Here is a 24,257-nt window from a genome sequence, read left to right as displayed (position 1 = left end):
TGAGTTTAAATACTTTAATCCACGCCCTTAAATCTACAGAGAAATACAGTACAAATAACGAGACAAACAGATGCATTAGGAAATTCAGTAACAGAGCCAGTGCTGGGAAAAATCTGTATTTACAAATTATGAAGAATATGGAGCAGATGTTTCTGTATAGAGAATTTTATGGAGTGTAAGTCACAGAGAGAGGCCATGGTACAACCAACTGAAGCTCTCAGTTTCCCCGTGTTAATGTGCAGTAACCACAGAGGGGCAGTTCTGGGGCTCCACTGAAGCTGCAGCATCTCAGGCAGAACCTGGCCCAAATCACACATTGTGCCCATGTAACCACTGCACCAACCATGACAAATTTGTATGAGACAAAAGCACACTCACTGTGCTTCTGCAGCAAATAAAACTAGACATCTCTGCTTTTCTAACAACGACTTTTACAGGATTACCTCCTTACCCTTCCATTTCAGCCTGCCTCTCTTCAAAACCAAAGGAAAACCAGTCTGAGGTTTGAAAACATGGCTTGATGGCAAGGAAAAATTTGCAAATTTTGATTTAAACTTTTATTCTGGAGGTCCAAGATCATGCTAACAGTTTTTTTCATGGCAAGCAAGACCTTACATCCTGTACAGCTGCGAGCTGTGGGGTTGCTCTGGGGTTTTGCTCTCTGAGGGGCAGGAATGGTGGAGTCAGTGTCTGCTCACGTTTGGGCACTAAATACACATCTCAAACTACACCACAGGGAAACAACTGATCTGCCAAGAGTCCACTGATCACTCCTTACTGCTCTGTGGGAAATAAAAAATACTGAATCCCAACTGACACCTTTCTCACTTGAAAACTGCCTAAAATGTTATGAATTCTATTTTGTGAGCTATTTCTTGCACTTGAGGCTCATATTTTCCTTGTTTAGTGCCACTTTAGAACATATAGACAAACATTCAATATAAATCCCATGTGGCAGCATCACAGCATGTGTAGCTAAAGTATATATATTTTTTAAACTGTTAACATGCTGACATTTTCTTGTGAGGAGTAATTACTAATTAAAAGATACAGCTCTTAAAAGCAACATTTTACAGTATTCTGATCACTACTTACTAAACAACTACTATACATACTGAAGTTACAAGCTACAAAAATAAAAATCCATTCTGTTTAACTACAAAAATCCTAGAAAGAGGAGATGGCTGGAGGTATTCAAAGGATTACAGCAGTTTGTAGCAGACAAAATGGCTTTTGAAGGATGTAAACCTTGAAGGTACAGAATGCAATAAACTCACATACAATTTTTATGCTGAAACCTACAAACAAGTTGCAAATTAAACAATGCAAAGAATTAATTACATACAGCATCAGGGGCACACAGCACAGGACACAGGGCAGTATTAGAGTACAGTTTTGAGCACATTCATACTTTTGAACAGTTAAGGGCCAGATCCTTAGCCAAGGTCAGTCTGCACAACATAACTAGGTTTAGTCAAGGCATGTGGCTTTATTCCAGCTTGAAGTATCTCCCTGAGATGCCCAAAGCCTGAATTGGGTATTCAGCGCTTTTAGATGATAAAATCGTGCTTTAGAACTTGGCTTCAACACTGCTGAAATAAAGAATGTGTAAATTCTCTCCATTCACTTAATTACCACAGGAAGAAGTGGTCTCTGCTGTCTCACCCTGTGTTCAAGAAGTACCTCTCATTTCTCAGAAGAAACCAGCATTTTAAATTAAGTGGTTGACATTCAAAAGAATCAGTTACATCCTCGTATTTTTGAAGACAGTCTAATTTAATTCCAACTGAAGACTTTTTTTTTTTTTTTTATTTTCCAAAAGGAATAAAACTGCTAGTAGTCAGTACAGTTCGAACATATGCAGATTTTTAAGTGTCCTGCTCTTCCCCAGACACTAACTGGGTTACAGTGCTGCTCTACCAAAAGCATTTGTTGCCAGGTAAAAACCAGTAACTACTCTAACACTGATGCTATTGTGCTGATCACAGCTAAAGGTGCAGAGCTTTTTATTTAACCAGTGAGATACAGTAGCACACACTGTAAAAGCTTCAGTGCAATGTAGCACAGAACCAGAAGGAATTGGCCAGACTGAAACCAAACCCTTTAAGGATCAGTTCTCAGAACCTGTGGAGAAAAGGGATGTTCCTCCCCAGCAGCAATGAGAACAAAGATTGTACTTTCAATACAGGCCAGGGGTATTGGGGAACCTTTGGAGTCCTGGTGGTGATGGTGACTGGAAAAGCCAGCCAGGTGGGTCACTGGGCCAAGAACAGCTGTGTGAAGCCATTCCAATTTTCCTGTCTGACAAAGCCTTTGACAGGAGGTTCTGTGCACATAAAAATACCCAGCACATCCTCTCAACATGAGTGAACTGTGAACTGTGAGCCAGGCAAGGAGCTGACCTACAGAAAGGCTCTCCATGCAGATTTATGCTTTTTCTATTGCCTGTCACAGGACAGAGAACCTATATTAAAGAAAATTATCAGAAACTGACCAAACTTCCTACTGGATGCAGCAATACAATTTAAAAATAAACTTCGTGAACTCACTTTGAAGTGCTTGACAATCAGTGTTACTGTTTACCCTGTACATTTTACACAAAGCAATAATATACAGACTGGCAGAAGAAACAGTTTGTTATTTGGCTTTTTGAAATATTGTTTTCTCTATTTTCCCAATGTTTATGATTAACAGGGTAAGGGGAAACTCTTCAGTGCAGGACAGGAGCTCCAGCTGCAGAGTCCCCTCTCCCAGAGAGAGAATAGTGTGGGGATTTCCAGGGCTCCAACCTACAAGGAGTAACTCCTTGGATGGAGGAGCTGCTTGAAATGGTGCTCTATGCACCTACAACATTTAAAAAGCATGGAGCACTTTACATTGACAATGCACACTGGGCAGCTCCAGCTCTGGTACAAATCAGCCAAGTCCATTCCTGCTGCCAGACAATCTGGGAGCCCATTGCTGAGGCCAAACTGGGGCTAAAACTGGAAACAGCTCCATCAAAGTCATTCCAAACAGGCTTTAACCCAATTTGCAACACACCAGAAAGGAGGAAACATTGAAACCAAAAAACAGCTGGAAACAGCAAGGCTTCCCACAGACTCCAGGGCTAACTATATAAAGGTTTTACAAGACCTTTTTTTGCCACATAAATGACAGCTACAGAGTCACAATGGACACTTCAGCCTTACATAATGTTCTCTAAACATAAGTACAATTTCACAGGAGGCTTCCCCAGGGCCACATTTGCTGCCATCATCACTTACAGTCCATTGGTGAGACATAAACTTCTTCACCTCCAAAACCAAGACCATTTAGCAGGGGTTGTCCCAAACAAGCACCCAGTTAGATGCTGCTTTCACTTTGTTTCTCCAGCAGGAATGATGGATTTACCTCTCCCAGAGGGTTTCACACATGTTGGGCTGGACTCATGGCAAGCTGCAGTGGGAGGGACACAAACAGCCCCACTGGGGCACAGGTGGAGAAGCCCATTCACCTGTGGGAACACAGGGAGACTTCCAACCTTGGCATCAATTATTTCTTTTCTAGATGTCAGGAGTCAAAAGAGTGAAGTTTTTCAACAGTTCAAGGTTCTTGGGCTACAAACCAATATTATTCAAATTGATTATTCAAACCAATTTGAATAATCATCTGATCAACTTCAGGGAAATCTAAACTGCATTATGTACAGTTTAAAGTAGCCAGTGGTGATATTTCAAATACTGCTTTTTAGAGCACATACCCTGCTTTTCCACAGATTCCTCATTTGTTTGTAAACAACAGTTACATAAGAACTACAGCATAGAACTTAAATACTTTTAGGGTGCTGATGGTTACAAGTAATTAAAAAAATAATAACTTAACTGGTAAGATTTTTGAAGCTAATACAAATTAAAGCTCAAAACTAAAAAAACCCAAGGTAATGGATTCATCTAGCATAGCATACTTAGGATATTTTAAACACTTTTTACATATATTTTACTATTATTTTTCATCTATATTTACATACAATAAAATAATTAAAGTTATGCATGTAAGGCTAATGAATATGGAATTTACAAATGGCTTCTGCTTTACAGTTCATTACACTCTAATCACATTTTCAGACTGCTATAAATTCACTGAGAATCAGTAGTATTGAAGTTCTAGTACATACACTTTCTACAAGGAATACCATCAAGTTAAAAATGCTTTCCAAAGAGGATTACAGTTGAAGGTTTTAAAAATACTGACTTTGCCAAGTTTCAATAAATTATTTTAAAATATAAATAGATCATTCACTGTTAATGCAAACATCATTTTACAGGTTTTTGAAAAATGGTTTCATTTTAAAAAACCTAGAAACACAGCCTACTCTACCCAATGGTCTCATTTTCAGTCAGCATAAAGAAAAAAAATTAAAAACTGGGGGATCATGACAAAAGCAGCAACATTCAAAGTTCAGACCAAAGCCTTCACCTTCTTATAATCTTGGCTTACACAGGATAAATTCTCTTCCTGCTTGGAAGAGCATCTTCAGTAACTAAACTGAATTTACTCAGTGAGATATTTTAAACCTCAACTCAGTTCTTACTTGCTGCAGGCTTAAAATTCTTACAACAAAAAGAACAGGAATAAGATCTTTTACTTTTGTTAACCATGAAGATGTTTTCACCTGAGAAGCTTTTAACCTGAGAAGCTTCAGACATGCCTGACAGTCCCTGTGTACTCTTGTAGGTGTTCTGAGCCTCCACTACCAGGATCAACCACTCATCTTTTCCCCCACTTTATATCCAGAAGGGAAATGAGGGTAACCAACAAGGCATCTCTTACCACCTAAGAGCCAGTCAGAAAACAAATGCTTCCATGCTTTTTTCCACAATCAAATCCTACACATGAAAGTCACCTCTGCAAACTTAGCTCTCAACCTCCACACTTACAATTGGAAGTTAACAGACTGACTTACTACTGGTCATTCTCAGGTAATTATGAGCCACCTTCTTCAACCAGTTTTTAAAAAATACCCCACATTTGACAATCATCGTAATTTCTTTAAAACCCTTCTCTCTAAACAGCTAAAAAAGATGCTCCTTTGTCCAAGTTTTCCTCCAAAAAGCCTGCCCAAAAACTATGATGTTGCTATTTGCAAAAACTAGAATTAGTCTCTCACTGAACTGAAGCAAAGTCAAGTCACAGGATCATTCAGTGCAATTCATGGTACAAGTATTTTGAATTGTATGTTGGGGACTCAAGACCTCAGGGTACTCTTTGGCTTACAAAGCCACTGAAAAAAGACATTTCCTAAGTAACATTTCCAGAAACCTTTGGTCCAAAAGCAATTTTCTTGCTGAGTACCTTCCCCAGAGCTCCCAGATCCTCTGCTCTCCCAGTGAAGCTTATCAGAAATGCACTGCATGAGCAGGTGCACAGAGTTACTGCTCTTGCTCCCAAGCAGAGATGGCAGCCAGGAGCAGGCTGCTGTCAGAACATCAACCCATATTCTGCTTGGTCTGGTTTTCTGCTCTGGGGCAGGTGGAAGCAGGTCAAACCCCCAGCTGTTCCCCTTTCCAAGGGTATGAAACATCTCTCTGAAACACCGTGCTGTGTATGTGCAGAGACCTGACTGCACAGCAAGGAAGGGCTGCAGCATCCATCCCTTTCCAGCCATGAGAGGAGCATGCCACAGCTGGAAAGGCTGGAGGGCATCCCCACCAAGCTAAAAGCAAACCAGTTGTGATAATTCAGCTGTGAAAGTTTCCATGAGTGCAGAAGCATGGCTTTTTCCTCAGCTCTAGTTCATTCACAGGTATGAACCTTAGTTGATAAACCTCAGTCCAGATCAGACATCGGTGTTTTAATGAGCTGAAGTTCCTCGCTGCCGCACGTCAAATCCCAATTCCACAAAATCTCCAGGTCTCGATCCAGCTGCTCCCTGCCCTGGTGTCACTCTGACAGGCTGGAGGCATCATCATCATCTGTCTGCTCCCCAGAGTGGTACAACATCAGAGCATGGGTCTTGTGAGTGATGGTGACAGTGCAGGGCCCCTGTGCCCAGGGCTCCCCATCCACCTGCATCGGCATCTTGGAGCTCTTCAGGATCAGCTGGTACCAAACAACAACACAACCACAGCAATCAAAACAGCTGCCACCAAACACAGCAACACATCCACAGCAATCAGAACAACTGCCATCAAACACAGCAACACATCCACAGCAATCAGAACAACTGCCATCAAACACAGCAACACAACCACAGCTGCCACCAAACACAGCAACACAACCACAGCAATCAGAACAACTGCCACCAAACACAGCAACACAACCACAGCTGCCACCAAACACAGCAACACAACCACAGCAGTTCAAAGGGGCTGAAATCACCTTTTACAACTGCAATACACATTCACAGCCTGGCCAGTGAGAAACTGTAGGTGGCACTCACAGGCCACCAACCACAGCGACAAAGGTCTTTGTATTATGACATAATAAATTTTTACTAAGCAAGAGAAATATCCATCTCAACTGCAAACTGCAACTTCAGATCTGATTCAAGCAGTTGAGTGCTTGAGATTCTGTATTGTGTATTAAAAAAAATTTAGGAGAAGAGGTGCCTAAGCAGCACTTACCCTCACTGTGTGTGCCTGCCCTAGGCGAACAGGATTTGCCAGTTTCACCTGGATCTGGGCACAGTGGAAAGAACCATGAACACCAACAACTTCCAGAAGTCCATCATCATGTCTATGAAATAAAAAAATGAGACTTCTTTCAGTGATGCTGATGAGCTCCAGCACATATGCCCAAATATTACGTCCTCTTACTGCTATTCCCAGAGAGAAGACAAATGTTGTGCTACCAATACATTTATGATTTTGTGCTGGAGCACAAATCCCACTGAGCAGCAAAGAAAGCCATCAAACAGCTATGGAGCTAATTCACCAGTCAGCACACCCGAGCTGGCCTCTGGAAATCATGGATGTTTGACTTTCCACAGCTTATTGTGCACATTTAAGGCTCACAGTGGATTTGTCTTCCATAAACTTGTACAATTTTCTGTCTTTTCACTCAGATATCCATTAAAAGAAAAATCTTTTAATGGCTTAAATTTCTAGATCTGGGTAAAGGACCTTGCCCAAGTATTTTTTAAAAATTCAGGATTGTAAGCCTTGTAACAAAACTATGGGTATATTTATATAAATGCCTTCTGAAGAATGAAGTCACAACAGGGAATAATTAATGTTTGAATTTTTTTTCTCTTTGGTATTGCTCCCAACACGGGAGTCAAAATTTTGGACATGTTTTGTTTTTACTTTCCATTTTAACCTCTAATGAGATGTGGTATCTTAGATTCTGAAATGGATCTATCTTCTACTTTTTGAAGGCTCACTTTATTGTTAATAGCCTCTCTCTCCAATGCTTCTGCTGTCTGTCATGCCAGACATTTTGAGATAGTCTTAAAACCCCCTAAGTCTCCAATTCAAGGAAAATAAACAAATGTGAGATAGCCTGTCCCAAGGAACCCTTGCAGCCTGCAGACAAGCCTGGCTACTAAAGCACAGTCTGCTGAGGGAATTTCTTATACTGCAAGAACTGTTAAAGGAAAAAACAAAGCAAAAAATGCCCTCTGTACCTTGCCAAAGGATAAGGTTCATCCCCCATTCCTTCCCAGAGCCTGCAGCCACCTCCCCAGTATCCAATATTCAGCACAATGATGCCTTCCAAATTGGGCAACTCAATCCTCTCACCATCCAACTCTAGCTTTAAAAGACAAGCAGAAGTTAATTACTGTGGATCAAATTCAGTACTTCAATAGAACTTACTCACTTTATGCATTTAATAGGTTTCCAGTTAAAGAAAAATTGGCCCTGCACCAAGAAAATGTGTTTTCTTTCCATATTTAAAAAAAATAATTAAGAAATCAGATAGTAAATTTCTATTAGTAGAGAAAAGAAAAAAAGGAACTCTTGCTTATGTAAGCCTCTAGTGCTATGGCAAATTACAGCTGAATATCAGTGCTTGCACTCAAAGAACTGAGTCAAGGCCAGGAAAAAAGTCAGGAATTTGCAGTAAGCCCAAAGACATGAATTCCATGAAGTAAGCTGCAGATAGCAAAGGAACACAAAAATACTCCAAGGCCATAGCCACCCTCACACAAATATCATTAAGTGCAAATATGGTAAGAGCAAAGCTTCTCTCCTTTTTTTTCACAAGATAAGTTTTCACACTTCACTGACTGTCCAGAGAATAAGCAAGTTAAAAAACTTACCTCAACCTTTTTGTTAAGATCTTTACATTCTTGTACTAAGCAGTCTTTGGTTCCATAAAAAAAATAAACAGCCTACAAAAAACAAAACAAAACCAAAAAACCAAACAAAACAGGGAGAAAAGAAAATATCGTTAGAAAAAGATAATACATAGGAAGACTATTTGAAATATTTATGTATAGTTATGGCTGTGCAAACCTTATTTAAAACATACACATAATATATTTGCACATCCTTGAACTAGACCTTCCTCATGAGATGAGCTACAACTTGCATAAGAAACTAGATTTCCACATGAAAAGGGAATAAACACTTAATTTATGAGGTTTCAAAGCAAATGAGAAATTCTGAGCAAAAACTGAGCAAACAGCAAATTTTGTAAGCAAGCAGAGGCAAGGCAGAACACTCATGAGTGGGCTTGCCAACATGTTTTACCCATGGAATCCCTTTCCCTAAGAAAAGTTAATTCAAACTCTTAAAATGGCAAGAAAGATGTAGTGGTAAAGGAATGTGAACCTAAAAATAGCCTGAAGTCAAACCAACAACTCCAAGGAGGAAATGTCCCTTTAGCAAACACACCTTATTGATGATTCTGCTGGAAAACAGAGAGGGAGTTTTCTCACGATGGGCATGGAAATTCAAAGCCATAAGAGCATCAGGTCCTACAGAGAAGTAGTTGTTCATTGTGAATACCTGTAAGACAGAACTTCCAATTATGCCTTGTTAAAAATCATTATTAGGGTTTAAAATTCAGAGTGCTTAATGGGAAGTTGATAAAAACAACAAAAAAATGACAACATACAGTATTTAACAGAAATCATATTATACTTGCAAACAATACCTTTGGTTTCCTTAAGTTGTAGTATCCTTTGTTTGTTACTTGAACTTTCCATCTGAAAAACAACAGTTGGTACTTAGACTTGAGACAGACAGTCCTCAGTATCAAAGCTGTAGTTAGGAATCTCTTATCTATACTGGGATTAAGGGAAAACACTCGCATTTAGTTAAATTAATAAAGAGTTAAACCCTGTAGAACAACTGAAAGACTAAATTCAGACCTCAGTTAGGTTGTAGCTCCTTCTGGCAATACTTGTGTTTATGTAAAGAAACTGCTGCAATGGAGCATCAGTAGAGCTACAGCAGTGTTTGGTTCTGTACATTTTATCTTTTCACTGTTCCTTACCTGTCTAGTTTGACTCCATCTGCCTCCATGACATTTCGTAAGATCTGCTCTACAGGGACTTCTCCAGCATAACCTGCACCCCAGCCCAGTGTATTAGACAGGTCATTCCCTGTTCCCAGAGGTAAAACTGCCACTTGTGGAATATATCGTTCTTGCCCCTAGGACACAAAACCACTGCAGATTAGCTCCTGCTTCAGCACTCATTGTCTCCCTTCCATCCCCAATGCTCAGATTAGATCAATTCACCTTCCCAGCAGCCTGTTCCACAGAGCAGAGCTCTGGGGCTGGCAGAGCAGGTGGCACATTGAGCTACTTACCCAGACATAAGGTAAAGGAAGGAAATGTTAAACCATTGTGAGAAGGAAAGAGATACAAACACAATATGGGAACAACACATTATGAATACTGAGCAGAGTATTCCTTCCCAGGAATGATGCTTTGGATCTAGGAAGTGACATGAACACTGAGAGATGTAACATACGTGGCTGTGAACTGCAACAAGACACCAAAATGCTCCTACAAGACTGAGTGAGGTTAGGTCTAAACAACAGATGCACAGAGTACCAGTGTTCAACCACACAGAGAAACACAGACACTCAAAGGAGCACAGTCAGTGTCTCAGTTCCAGGCTGTCACCCACAGATGGAGCAGGTGAAGATCAGCTCTGCAGAGCACAGTGACAGGAGCTGTTCAGAACAGCCACCTTAGCAAAGGCCTTGGCTCTCCTGACCACAGAAGGGTGAACAATTATTTCAGCTGTACTATGGCCTTTGCAATTCAGCTGTGAAAAGCACTTGTAGTAAACTGGCACTTTGGTTACTGTTTTATCCAGAAAGGTTATCAGCCAGGTATCAACCTGTATTTGAGAGTCAAGATAAATGAAGGGAGCAAATAACCTACTGCTGATAAGAAAAAGGTTTTGCTGATAAACCTCTACAGTTTACCTAATACCAATGACTCAATTTGAACAGGACAAAGAAAAACACAGATTTCATCAACTATATCAGCACTGAGGGACAATATATCAAGTGCCCAGGACCACACAACCATATACTCATATTCATTAACCTTAAGAGTTACTTTATTTCTACTTTATCAGCACACAATAATTCTCAAAGAGGTTGTTGGACTATGCATGAAGTTGTAATAATGGCCTTCAGCTACAACATTTTATGTATTAACAAGAAAGCTGCAGTAAAAAACTTTGATATAAAAACTTTTTCTCTTTCAGCACTAGAGAAAAAGTTTATTAGGTAAAGCACTAAAGCTTATTAAAATTATTTTACATTCTTAATTTTCTCAGGAGTTCTTAGGAGCATCCCATAAACAAGAGTATCTTCCATTTCAAATCCACAGTAAACAGAGTTTGTTTTTTTCTCCTCTACTTGCAGCTAATAGGCAAAGCTGCAGACAGACAGACTCTTCAGAACATATGACAAGGAGCAGAAGCAAATGACTGCACTCACTCATGCACTGGCAACATAACCAGAATAGCTGGCAAAATGATGAGGTTATTATAAAAGATTGAGTGTGCTGGGAGAAGGGAGCAGTCAGAGCACACCAGCCAATATCAGCAATACCATTTATGACAATATAAATCTGTTCAGACAAAGAGGAAATAACAATGCAGAAAATATCCAGCAGCTTGTTCTCTCCATGTTTTGCAGAAAAGAACTACTATCAATATAATTTAAAATCTAAAGTGTTCATATTTCCCTGAACTACAAGGAATAACAAGATGCATTTCCCACACCCTTTCCCAATATGAATAAGCAATTATGCAAATACTCCTCTGTAAGCCTATGCAGGAAGATGAAAGCAATAAATGCAGGTAAGAGATGAGAGGTAGAACTTTAGCAATATCAAAACTCATTTCACCTTTTAATTTAAAACACAATACCTTTATCTTCATTTCATCAATTGCATCCAGGACCCAGCCCACTGTGCCATCCCCACCACAGACCAGAACCCTGACAGCATTGCAAGGCAGCCAAGTGCAGAGCTGGAGAGCTTTAGCAGGTGCAATTTTGCTGAGATCAAAAACCTAGAAAAAAGGAAAATAAGGAATTCTGTAGGTTCACAGAACAGGACTCAGGATTTGCCTCACAGATAAATGACTTCAAGAAGTTAACTCTAATGCAAAACAAATATTCTCCATTTGCAATATTACATTAGCAAATGAGTTGTCTTGACGTTCATGAGCAGGATTTGTTTCCCAAATTCACAACAGAGCACCAGCTGCCTCCCTAGGATTAAATGGCATTGATAAACTGAGCTGACAGAACCCTTGGAAAAGTCTGCATCTTGAAGCATGAAGATGAATTCTGTAAAGATGAAAGACTTCAGATAAAAGTAATTTTAAAATACTCAGCACACAAAGAGGTTTATTCTTTAAAGCCTTATTGGGATGCATTGGAAACAAAAACACAGTGATTTCTCTTGGGCTGTATTTTACAGCTGGGTTTTGAACTTCAAAGGAAGAGTATTAAGGTGCAGCCAGGAAATCCAAGAACAACTGCCTGCCTTATGCAACATCCTGAGCCATCCCAGGGGATTTTAAGGGGAAAGCAACTACACAAAGCAAAACTGTCAAGACTGACATTTCCACACATAAAGTGAAGATTCAAATACAGGTTTTCTATATAAAGAAGATTTAAATGGTTCATTTTCTAAAAAGTGTACACTGTTTCAAAAGTGGTACACTTTTGGTACCACTGAATTGGTAATATGGTAATACATGCAGTAATTCTGACTGAATTACTGCATGCATTACCATAAGCAAAAAAAATGGACTGGTATTAGAATCCTAACAAACTTGGGGCTGGGAGAAGCCTCTGCACATTTTGTTGCTCTCTGTGAAGCTCTTCCTTGCTAAAAGAACAAACTGCATGAATTTGTTTCCTTTACTGATCTTCCACATGACCCTATTGCCATTGTATAAACAAGATGATACCTATTCTGATCTAAACCTTGGTTTTGTTATGGTGGCTTTGCACTGTAAATACCTGAACGGGGTTCAGCAGCATTTTAAATTCTCCTAGAAATATTTCACCCATGTTGTTTCCACTGCGAGTATTGGCCAGCACCATTACTGGCATCCAGTGTTTACTGCAGTAAGGGACCACCTGCAAAAGGTAAAAACCAGTCAGTCACACAAATACTGCACATTTGAAAATGTTTACAGCCTTGCTCCGAGCCCCATCCCCTGCAAGGGCTGAAATGAGAAAGTCACCAGTTAGTCTGAAGTAGACAAAACACAAATACTTCTGATACATCAAGGCTGAAGATTCTGCAGTGCTCAGGACAATGAATGCTATGAACAAAGCAGTAAAATGCTCACAAATGAATGCTATGAACAAAGCAGTAAAAAACTCACAAAAGTTCAAGGAAGTAAGGTAGACAAATCCACATCTGCTTGTATTTCAACAACCACGTTAGTAAAATAACAAACACCTCTGAATTAACACAGCAAGTACTTAACAGATATTGAAACATTTACATGACAGTTGCTACTGTCACAATGTATTGAGTTCAAATTTCAAGGTCTGTGTGTGGGTTAATTTGGTTGTTTTTTTGGTATATTCTAAACCCAAGAAGCAGCAGGCCATTACCTTTTCATAGTTGGTTCTTTTCTCTTTACGCATCTGGTTGATTGCAGACAAATAGTAGGGTGGAATAATTAAGTCTTTGAATTCTCCAAATGTACAATTCTCAGTCCTCAAACAATCCACCATGCATTCATCATGCACAGTGTACTGACACCACAAACACCTGAAAAGAGACCAAAACACATGAAAACAATCTTCAAACAGGCACATTGATTTTGCTCATTTATTTTAGACTTTTATCAAAATATTTATGCTCACGTGCACCATTATAAGTAATATTTTCATTCCCTGGAAGCTTATGTATTGGCTATAGAAAATTACATGTGCTTGCAGGTCTAGGAAAGCATTTGAATTCTGCTGGGAAAAAAATCCAACAGTTTTAAATTAATTCAGTTGTTTTTAATTAAAAAAATAGGTGCCATAAATATGCTCCTGTTTGTGCTATTAACAGTTACACTGAAAGCCTGTAAAAGAACCTGAACCCCTCAGCATCTTAGAGAGCACAGATAAAATACTGGAGCTCAATTCAATACAGTGAGACAAGTAATGAATGAATGCATTCCTTGAGATTGATAATACCCCTTCAAACCTGAAACCTAAAAGGTTACACAGAACTGTACAAGGCTGATGGGATTTAGTTATGCAAAACTGCTTTGATTTATGACCTATTCTAAAAGCTGTCCTGGAAAACAAGACTAGAACAAGAGGAAATACTGCAATATCCACTTCCAGCCTCTGCAGAATGTTAATCCTCATTTACTACATCCAAAGCCTTGATTTAAGCAGCTGGGAAAGCTATTTTTGGAGTCCTCCTGACTAATCCAACACACAACTAGAGTATCAATGACACTTGGCCTATGCTCTGACTCTCTTTTCCTCTTCTTCCTTCCTTTCCCATTTGCCTCCAAATTCCTGCCCTTCCCTCTCCTACACACACTCTCAAGGTTTTGTTTCTGATAATCTCCTCTTTTTCTCTGTAATTCTGCTTACTTCCCAAGCAGTTTGACAGTATCACATAGAAGCAAAGCAAAAGCTGGCAGAATCTAGGCTGAAAAGATCCTCTGAGTAGGCTGAAGTAACACACCAGGGCACCTTTCATTGCATTTTGGCACTGACAACTTTGCAAGCAACCTTACTAATGACAATGCAAGTCCATTTAATGGTTCATTGTATTTTTAAAATACTCTTAACACAATCTTTATCAATATATTGCAGTAGCTTATAATACTTCTCTTTAGCTTTTTTGAGCATCCTTAAAAATGAACCTGAAACCTCTACAGAACATTGTTTGCTCTACTTACACTGAGCAGATGCCAATTTTGAGATGCACACTTTGGTTCTTTGAACTGTGAGCTGTGCCAGTCAAACTTCTCAGGCTGTCCACTGTACAACCAACAAATTTATTAGAAACTTCCTAATATCATCCCCATAAATACAAACTCCCTTGGACACTGAGAGGCTCTTGTATGTAATTATACAGCAGCCTGCACATCAAGCTGGAGTAATGCAATTAAGAGAACGAGTGGATATGAGATACAACACCACACTCTTAATCTATGACTCACAAGCATCTATTTTAATTTTAGGTTATTTGACGCTGTTTTTTTTTTAACAGTATCTTATCTGACTACTGCAGGATCTCTTTTGGGGTGTGGTCTCCCAACAACCCTGTAGAAAACACAACACTGACATGGCACTGCAGTGCTCCTACACTGTCAGACCGCCTTGCAGTACCTGTAGTCGCAGAGCTTGGGCTGTGTGCCGCACTGTTGTTTGCAGACCATGCAGCAGCTGCAGAGAGGGACATTGCCCCTGATCCAGTGGTGCGGCATGGAGCTGGGGGCTCCGGCGGTGCCCCTCATCATGATCTCCTTGCAGAGGAAGCGCCGGTCCGCCTTCTTCAGGCAGGGCTCGCAGACGCGCAGCCCGCAGCAGCTGCAGAAGGCACCGCGCAGGATGTGCTGGGCGCACACGCAGCAGTACGAGGGCGACCCGAACAGGTCCGTGTAGTGCCAGTCGTGCTTGCTCTTGCGGAAGATGTCCCGGATCAGCAGCTGCCGCCGCGACCGCTGGAAGCTGCACCACGCCGTGATGAGCACGGGCAGCAGCACGGAGCACAGGGTCCACAGGACCAGGCGCCAGTCGGCCCCGGCGGGGGAGGCATCGCCCGAGCCCTCCATCCCTGCGCCTCCCCGGCCTAACCCCTCGCACCTCCCGGGCAGGCGGCGGGGCGAGCCCCGGAACGGCCCCTTCGCTCAGGGAGCCAGGGCGCAGCTTCACGCACCATGTTCCAATCCCTCCTCAGGGCTCGGCACCGACCTGCGCCGCATCGGGCCGACGGCAGCGTTCCGGCCGGGGCTCCTCCGCCGCCCGCCCGGGCCTTGCGCAGCGCCGGCCGTCCCCGGGCTCCTCCTGCCGCTGTCCCCGGCGCCGGCAGGGCGCGAACGCACGGCCCCGGCCGCCCCTCGCCGCTGCCCCGGACTCCTCCGCGGGACACAGGGGGCGGAGCGGACAGCGAGCTCCGGCCCTCGGCCCGCCCGGGAGCTGCCGGCGGAGCCGGGGCCGGGGCGCTCGGCGGGCTCGGAGCGGCGCCGCGGGATGCGCGGGGCGGCGGAAGCGGAAACGGCCCGGGGCCGTTGCCAGGACACGGGCGCCGCCCGCCCTCCGTCTGTCGCGACAGCAGGGATGTCGCCAGCGGCGCTCAGCGGCCGCGACAGTGCCTGGCCGAGCGGCTCCGCTCCGGCTCCGGCTCCGGCTCCGGTTTCGGCTCCGGCTCCGGCTCCGGCTCTAGCTCCAGTTCGCCGGGCCCAGACCCGAGGCGAAGGCCGCGCTGGTTTGGGGCGGAGTGACCGCCGTGTTTGTGCCTGTATTGCCCAACCATAAATGTTTTCCCTCATAATTTCGTTCTGCCCTAGAATGGTGGAGTCATCAGAGTTGGAAGAGGCCTTTACTGTCACCCGGTCCGACCGGCACTGCCACTGTAACACTAAACCACAGCACCCACGCCAGGTCCAGATCCTCCTGAGCAGCTCCAGCGATGGGGACTCTGCCACCTCCCTGGGCAGCCCTTCCCAAAGCCTGACCACGATGATGATGATAATCCAAACGATGATAATCTTCAATCTGAATCTCCCCCGTCTCAGATTGAGGCCATTTCCCCTGGTCCTCAGTCGGCCCAGCAGAAAAGCCCAATCCCCACCTCACTACAACATTTCAGGTTCAGCAGTGAGGTCCCCCAAAGTTGTGCCTTCGTGCTGTATTTGTCCGTCCCACGGTTGTGCTTTATTGCCCGACCATAAATGCCTTCCCCTCATAATTTCATTCTGTCATTACATGTTTGTTTCCCTGGAGCAATTCTAAAAATAGTGGCTGCCATTAGAACCTACAGGTTTTTGCACTTTCAAAACAGTATCGTGAGCAATGATGTAAATTCATACAGCATATACAAAATTGATTGGATTCTAGGGTCTTGGTATCTTTAAAAAAACACCGAAAAATGCACATACTGCACAGTTGGGCAACACTCAGATTTTCAGGGAAATTCCTCACTTCCCTCATGTAAGACCAATGATGAACTCAAAGTATCTATTTTATATGTTATAGTTGAAGGGATGCATTTCATGCCCTACAAATTGGTGATGCTGGTACCACGTGTTCAGCATGGCACTGCCCAGAATAGCTCTAGACATTTCTCAAAGCCAAAACTACCTGTTTGCAGTGACATTTGCTAACCTACATCCTTACTTAACACTATGCTTAATATGCTTTATAATCCTGTTTTCTGCTAACTTGTCCTGAAAGGAGGAGAATTATGTGGGTTTTCATTTCTATTGGTTCTCTTAATTTGATAGAAAACTCTGCTGTCTTTCTCAGCAGTCATAATTTGGCTTTGCTAGAGTTAAACCCCATTAGTAAGTACTTCTCTGCTGGAGCAAAGTTAGAGACAATCTTTGAGAAAGGGGCCCCTTTGCAGCTGCCTCTGAGATTAACAGTACTGGGCAGTTGTTTCTTTTAAAAAACAATAGTTTACCTTGGGCACCAAAAACCTTTGCTTGCCATGCTAAATATAAGGGGATAGACTTTATTTTCACAAGTTTATTTAAAATATCCAGTGTAGCTCTGAAGCCTGAGGTGGAAAAAAAGGCCTTCTATTTTCTTTCCCTCAGGAAAAAGAGTTATGCAGAGAATGTGTGAGCAGATAATAGACTAATTCAAACCTTCAGACCAGATGTCCTCAGAATCGTACTATCACTGAAATTAAAACACAAACAAACATTTGGGTCTGACGTAGCTCCTTCAAATAGGAGGATGCCTCGGTCAGGGTTGCTCATTTTGGAAGAGACTGAGAGAAAGCAGAATCAAAATGAAGAAGTTTCTTGTGTTGGTCTCCTTTTTGGTCCTGCTGACCACTGTTACAGGTAGGAGTTTATATCAACAAACCTGTATATGTGTAGAGCTGCAGAGCATATAAGTAGTATTAGTTTGTCAACCTTCTATTTTAGTATTAATTTTTCATATATTTTAATATATTTAATTTTAACACTCAACCATTTTTATATTTTTATATTGCAGGTTTCCATGATTTGATTTTTAACAATCATGATTTTGTATTTGATATTTAACTCTCTGCATTACCACACTGTAGTCATTTGTTATAAACCCCAAAGTTTTAGTTTTACTTGCTTACTATTTTAATATTATTTTACAAAGGTCCTGCAAGTGAAATGTTCAATGCAATCTCTTCTTTGCAATGTATCTAACTCATTACTTTGAAAAAAATCCTATAAAGCAACACAGAAAAGAACCAAGAGTTGTAAGAGCAACTAATGCCAGTGGTTTGATGGTGCTGTTGTATTTGCTCATTTTATAGTACCATGTGAATATGTGGCCTTTGCGTCATACTAGTAGGACAAGAGAAAACACAAGTATAAAAATGGTTTAAAATTCCACTCCTATCTCTTGGAATGAAATATCCCCTGGGAAGGGGCTGTAATGAAAGAACACTTTGTTTATAGAAAAAAAATCAGGTTTGGGGACATTTTATTTCACAACTGATAGATAAAATACTAACTTTTTGATAATTTCAGAATTAATTTCTGCTGTTCTGTGTGCCTTTAGACACTTCACCAATTTTGTCTGAAAAAGATGCCAAACAGATGCTGAGGACTCGTCGTGAAGAGAGACCAAGAAAAGCTGGTTTCCCTGATGAACCAATGAGGGTGATTTATGTTATTTACTCTTAAATTGCATTAACTGAAAAAACCCAACACCAAAACCCCCAAACCGTTTGAGCTTAGTATTAAATTTCTGTTGCTTCCAGGCATTATGTTATGTATATCACCCTTCAAAGCAGCTGAGTTCTTCCATGAAATATTAAAAAAACCTTTAAATTCTTTCAATTACAGTTAAAAACATTCTGTAAGTGCTGAGTATGGCTCAGGAAATGTTCACTTGCAAAATGAGGAGATTATTTATCATGGTTCAAAAATACCAATCAAATTTTTGAGAAGAAAAAGGCTTTTAATTTATAGAGATGTGGATTTCATCAGCTTGTGCCTGAAGTAAGTAAGAGGAAAGGTCTTCTGCTTACAGTACATTCTGCACTGCAGGCAGAGAGGAGATGGAGGTGTCAGTGGTCAGTGTGGAGGCTGAGGTAGTTCTCAACCAGCTTTAAAAATCACTTTCTTTCATTGACTTATTTATGGATGCTACAGATAGGATGTTTTTTATTATATTGGAAGAGTTTTTCATTGCTGGCTTAATGCAACTGTTTTGGGCTTGCATGCAATATCTACATTTCTTTCTTTCTAAACCCTATTACAACAAAAGAAAAAGTAACAGAATTAAAGAGCCTTCTGTTTTCCTTGCTTTGACAAGACCTAACACATAATCCTGCACTCATCAAGGGTACTTAAGGTATTTTAAAACTACTGCCTATTTCTTTCCAAAGTAAATAAACTGAGCTAAAATCACATGGTTCTGGAGAGGCAAAGCCACAGAAGCCAGGAGCACACAGGGGATTGTGCACGTGAGGAGCACGGGGGGCTCAGTTTAGCAAGGTGCTGAACACTTCTGGACTCCACAGGACATGAGGAGCACTATGTGCCTTGCAGGATTGTAGAAACAGCTTCTGGTTTTTTCCCTTTCCAGTGGGTAATGTACACCAGCCAAAAAGAATCCACCTGCCCAACACTGGGTGAACACACAACAAACCAAAGCTGTCCCAGATATTGCTTCATGCTTGTTGACAACCCTGTACACTGAAAATTGCACAACACAGCCAAAAACCAGAAGGCTGCACTGCTGCCCACAACACTCAGGACTGGGTTGGTTTCTAAGTTGTTAAATAAGCCTTGTAGTTTTTGCAAATGAGCAGGAATACAGCTCCCATCTGGGCTTATGCTTAATATACCACCATGATTAAGGTTATGTGGTAAATATAACAATGTTGAATACAGAATAAATGAAGCAGCAGAACAGTTGGATTGAGGTAATTCCTGTATGGCAAGAAGCTACATGCATGCATGCAACTTTTAATCTGTGGTTTAGTTTTAGCTGGTCCTGTGAGGAGCAGGGAGTTGGATGTGGTGATCCTTATGAATTCTATGACTCTGTGTAGGGAGAGGAGGGATTCAGGGCTAAAGAAATGTTGGATTTCTGACTCTGCTGCTCTGTCCTTGACATTTTCTGTCCTACCACGATTAGGAGCAGACACTTTCTGAGAATTTCCAACCTTCTTTTATTTATTTTCTTTTGTTTTTCGTCTAGAAAGCAAAGCTGACCCTCTGTAAGAAAATCCAAACATAAGAGTATTTGTTTTGCTTTCTAAATGTCAAGGTTTTCAGTAGAAAAGGAAAAAACTCCTGATAAAAAACCAGCCCTCATTGCCCTGTGGAATGTGGAGATTTTCCATGTGAATGAAGGTGCATGGCTGCTGCATCCCTGGGCACAGCTTGTGCACATGGACTCAAGGAGAAAAACTGATTTTGTATGGATGCTTTGTAGCAGAATGAAATGAATGCTGGGATGAACCCACCTCTGTTCATCTGTTGTAAGCAAAAGCTGTTTGTACTGGGCCAGATCATGCTGAGCTGGGGAATGTAATTTGCAATTCTTTGTGACACTCTTTGACTTCCACAGTGCTACTTGAGTCAGGAACCTGTTCAGCTACAGACAGAAAGATCAGCCCTGTTTGATTATTAAAAGAAAATGTAATTTATGCTATCAGCACGTTTTAGACTTAATTTGACAGAGATGCTGCTTCTGACAGTGTGGCATCCTGTCAGTCACACAGCTGTGTTCCCTGCCGGTTCCTAAGGCATCTCTGCCCTGAGATCTGTGCCAAGGCTCTGGTGCTGTGAGCAGAGGAAGCCCAGTGAAAGGCAGGATCCTGATGCTGGAACACTTGGCCAGTGCAAAGGCTTTAGGCTACAGCTTCCATTCCAACAGTGCCCACTCTGCAAAGCAATGGGGGATCATTTTCAATGAATGCATCTGGTGTTCACAGAGCTTATGAGCCACTGGGACTGGGACTTTTTAAAAGTAAATTTTGTCCCTGATGGAGGTCAAGCTTTTGGTACACAGCCTGCTTTATTTCAATACATTTTCTGCTAAGACCAAAGCCTCTCTCTATAAATTAGTGTAGAAAATTCACATTATTTTATTTATCACCAGTCAGCACTGGTGATAAATAAAATAAATATAAACATTTTAACTTGTTTTGATATTATGAGCACAAAAGGTATTGAACAACCTGTGCTTAAAATAAAGCCAGAATGATTTTGTTGTAGGAATTACAAATGGGGTTTGATAAAGCCATTGTAACTTTATAAGATATAGATTTGGCATAGATAAGAGCTTAAATTTGATTGCTGCAACTATTTTTAGATTTGTAAATGTTTAGAGTAATGGAAATAAACCAGCTGCAGCACTAGAATAACTTGTGGCTTGGGAAATGTGTAGGTAGTGTGTGCTACCTACTAGAACCCTTCAGTCCTGCCACATGATCCTGCAAGGGGTTAATGTTCTTTAAGCAGCAGGAACCAGTTTTCAAAAGGGGCTATAACAAATCTGTTTGTGAGAATCCTTTGTACCCTCAGGCCCAACAAAGGCTCCTGTGTTGATATGCAAATAAGAAATGTGTATACAGAATTCCTAATTTATGAATATTGTTGTATAATTCTTGCTCAACACCTTTGCTGTTCTGCAGATGAAGTCATTCACTAAATATTGCTAGGCTGGGGCAAGCTGACCAGCAACACATTTCACTATATTTGATTATTTTAAGGGATAAATTAATGGCTCTTCCATCAGCTGTGAAATTATCCTGGGTCCCTGGCCTGACATTAGAATTGGGTGATGACACAATTAAATTACTTTTGCTTTTATTTAAATAGGAGTATATGCTTCACCTCCAGCGCTTGGAGCAGAGATCAGAAGAGCAATTTCTTGAACATTGGCTGAATCCTCATTGCCTCCCACACTGCAACAGGGATCTGGTGCACCCAATCTAATGGGATTGCCTACCCTGCAACTGGTATATATACATATATATTTATATATATATATCTTCTACAGTGCATCTTTTTTTCTCCATAATGAAAGGCAGAGCCAAACATTGGGAGAGAGGGGAATAACCAAAGGCTGGGGGAAGCACCTTGTGCTGAAAGGTGTTGGGCAGCTGAGCAGGGGCAGGGAACAGAAGTGTCCCAGGCATCAAATCTGTCACTCTGTTCTGTTAATAAAACTCTGGTTATGCATTTCTCTGCTATGTGGGTGTAAGCTGGTGACTGCAGAACATTCTCATTAATGTGGCTTCAGATTGCTCCTGTTTCCCTCCTGTCTGCCTGTGTTCTTTTTCCAACTGTTGTGTTTAAGTCTCGTACTTGTTCACTTAGCTCTCAGTGGGACTGGGGCAGGATTAAACTCACTTGTCGTCCTGGAGATATTCAGGATGCAGTCTGACTTGCAAGGAGGTTTCTTAAACAGACATGAAATTTGTCAACTGAGATAAGTTTGAATCATCAGTATAAAAGTGGAGCTATATCGCTCCCAGTTAACTTTTTAATGTAAGAGGTGCAGATTTAGCTTCATATTTCAAAAGTTTTAAGCAGTAGAATACAGAGATGGTATCTGCCACAGCTGATCTGTTTCAAAAGATAGAAAGTTCATCTGCTTAAAATTCTTTTATCTATTTGTACATCTCTGAATACCTTTAAAAATTGGGACATTGTGGTAGACTTCAGTGGGGCTCTGTTAATCCACAATGAGACAAAGATCTGAAACTCATTTAAAATGAAAACATAACATTCCCAAACTTCAGCCTTAGGAGGTAAGTTGGCAGTTTTAAAAAAAATCTTCCAGCTGAGACACAGTTGAAAGCTGGCTCACTTTAGCTACAGGAATTCTTCCCAACAGCTGCTCCCAGGCCACTGTGCAGAATTAATGTTAGAAAAGTGTTTATATTATTTGAGGTCCTTAAGATGTCATTGGTATGGCCCATGTCAGCATGGATTTTGATATTCTGGGTTCTTTTTTCTGCAGATCTCCACATGGATTTATACACAATTAAAGAGGACAAGTTTATTCCTGCATTGGCTCCATGTGCTCCCTGTAGAGCAGAACCTCTCTGCAATCCTCGTGGTACAGCAGAACTTCCAGCTCTGAGTGGCCTGGACCACCATGTATTTTCTACCAGCAATGATTGCATGCATGAATAACTGAATTGAGGGTTTCCACAGTTTCTGAGGTATGAGCAACTTATTAGCAAGGGCACAGGTTTAGACTGTCTGAAGCAAAAGGAACTTGGAGGGAGAGGTCAAGAGAAAATTGCAGAATAGCAACATGAAGAGAAGGCCAGCTTTCTGGGCTTTGGAGGAAATCTTTAATTACAGTTTTCTAGGTTAAATAACAATATTTCATGAAGACACAACATTTATGTAACACTATTTCCTACTGCCTGATGAGTATTTCATGTATTGTCTCATAATAAAAGCTTTACTCAAATTTCATTTGCAGATGATTTTGTTCCCTTAGTCTCCCATACTATATTCTCACAAAACTCACTGGAAGTGAGGCTCAGTTTTGTGAAGTACTAAGGCAACATCAGAGGACTTTGTAGGACCAGCAGCTGGGAAGCCCAATGGTGCAGACTAACAATTGTGTAGTTTCTTTGCACAATTATCCTTTTCCCTTGTAATTCTGCCAGGAGGGGCAAATCAATCCAGCCAGCCCTTTCCTGCCTGTGTGCCTTTATAACTTATAAGTTATATAGAAGTCTTTTTTCTTGGAAAAGAATATCTTGTACAGTCAGATGGGAAACATATGATACCTGCAAAACAACATAAAAAATTGCTTGATGGCTCTTAAATGACTGCTGTGATCTGTAATGGCAACAGAATTAGTTACAAATGGAGCAAAGTAACTTTCAGAGCTCCTCACTGCAGTCACACTTGAAGCCTGAGGACTGGGAGCAAAATAAAACACAATTTAATGAATAGCTATAAGGTAATTAGTGCTACAGAGCTCTTGACAGGCTGGACTAGATCAACAGTTTTTCTGGTACACTTTTCTTCCAGTAAAACAGCTCTCCTAGATGACTCCAAGGAAATAATTTAAATCTCAAAGCATCAAAGGCTTGCCTTCCCCTAGTGCCAAGATAAATCATAGATTAAATCTGGGAGTGTGAAAAAGTATAATCAGGCTGCTATTGTGTGCTTCATTCATAACTCTCTCAATACAGAGATCTAAATTTGCATATCTCTTTGAGTTAAAGTCACTAGGTGAAATCCTGGCTCTATTTTATTTGCACAGTGAAAAATTCATTTAATGACAATTATGTCAACTGTCACCCTGTGAAAGTAGTTTTTCAAGTACTTCTTTGAAATGAAAGAACTCCCACCTAGTTGTACTCAGTCATTTTGAAGGTGACCAGGAAGGTTGAGCAGAAGGTTCTGCTCAGTTCTTCTCAGTAACACTGAGCTAATCCTAAGGCAAATGTGGAATATTGTTCATTGCTTTGCAGTTTGCTTTTCCACATGAGGGCCAAAGGGTCTCATGTAGGGACCTCCAACCAAAAGTAAAGTATTATTAAATCTAATTAACAAGGAGAAAACTAGAAACATAGAGAAGTGAAGTACTTCCTGATCACTGATCCACATTCTCTCCCACTTCACAAGGGAAGGAATGATGGTGTCGTGCTGAGAGCCTTTAGCCCATGCTGGTGTC

At 41.2% G+C, this 24,257-nt stretch overlaps 2 protein-coding genes across 3 annotated transcripts; one reads left to right on the top strand and one right to left on the bottom strand.

Annotated features, from left to right (window-relative positions):
- On the bottom strand, positions 1-15,631 carry DGKE (diacylglycerol kinase epsilon). 2 transcript variants are annotated; one of them, XR_011683041.1, is made up of 12 exons: positions 14,766-15,631; positions 13,035-13,194; positions 12,429-12,548; positions 11,324-11,467; positions 9,424-9,581; positions 9,082-9,133; positions 8,820-8,933; positions 8,243-8,314; positions 7,607-7,734; positions 6,606-6,717; positions 6,361-6,447; positions 5,970-6,081 (listed from the first exon to the last, which is right to left on the bottom strand). XR_011683041.1 is itself a non-coding variant. In XM_071451256.1 (11 exons), the coding sequence occupies exons 1-11, from the start codon at positions 15,209-15,211 to the stop codon at positions 5,923-5,925; spliced, it is 1,665 nt and encodes a 554-aa protein (XP_071307357.1). In that variant the 5' UTR covers positions 15,212-15,629; the 3' UTR covers positions 1-5,922. The 2 variants fall into 2 exon arrangements, 1 of the variants encoding a protein (XP_071307357.1); XM_071451256.1 differs by lacking the exon at positions 6,361-6,447 and having other exon boundaries at positions 1-6,081; positions 14,766-15,629.
- Positions 15,632-15,724: 93 nt separating this feature from the next.
- Positions 15,725-23,041, top strand: CUNH17orf67 (chromosome unknown C17orf67 homolog). The gene is made up of 4 exons (XM_071451259.1): positions 15,725-17,449; positions 18,150-18,250; positions 21,428-21,567; positions 22,575-23,041. The coding sequence occupies exons 1-3, from the start codon at positions 17,395-17,397 to the stop codon at positions 21,542-21,544; spliced, it is 273 nt and encodes a 90-aa protein (XP_071307360.1). The 5' UTR covers positions 15,725-17,394; the 3' UTR covers positions 21,545-21,567; positions 22,575-23,041.
- The last annotated feature ends 1,216 nt before the right edge of the window (positions 23,042-24,257 follow it).

This window comes from Agelaius tricolor, unplaced genomic scaffold, assembly GCF_023055355.1.
Source record: "Agelaius tricolor isolate 1412-34295 unplaced genomic scaffold, bAgeTri1.0.p SCAF_32, whole genome shotgun sequence".
NCBI lineage: Eukaryota > Metazoa > Chordata > Aves > Passeriformes > Icteridae > Agelaius > Agelaius tricolor.
The sequence above is the reverse complement of the archived record's forward strand: the minus strand, read 5'-3'. Positions and strand labels throughout refer to the sequence as shown.

Coding starts and splice junctions, on each gene's coding strand:
- CUNH17orf67 (XM_071451259.1), top strand. CDS start 17,395: ATGAAGAAGTTTCTTGTGTTGGTCTCCTTTTTGGTCCTGCTGACCACT. Junction 17,450..18,149: donor CCTGCTGACCACTGTTACAG/GTAGGAGTTTAT, acceptor GTGTGCCTTTAG/ACACTTCACCAATTTTGTCT. Junction 18,251..21,427: donor TCCCTGATGAACCAATGAGG/GTGATTTATGTT, acceptor TTATTTAAATAG/GAGTATATGCTTCACCTCCA.
- DGKE (XM_071451256.1), bottom strand. CDS start 15,211: ATGGAGGGCTCGGGCGATGCCTCCCCCGCCGGGGCCGACTGGCGCCTG. Junction 7,735..8,242: donor ATCTTAACAAAAAGGTTGAG/GTAAGTTTTTTA, acceptor TGTCTTTTAAAG/CTAGAGTTGGATGGTGAGAG. Junction 6,082..6,605: donor GGCAGGCACACACAGTGAGG/GTAAGTGCTGCT, acceptor GTTTGGTACCAG/CTGATCCTGAAGAGCTCCAA.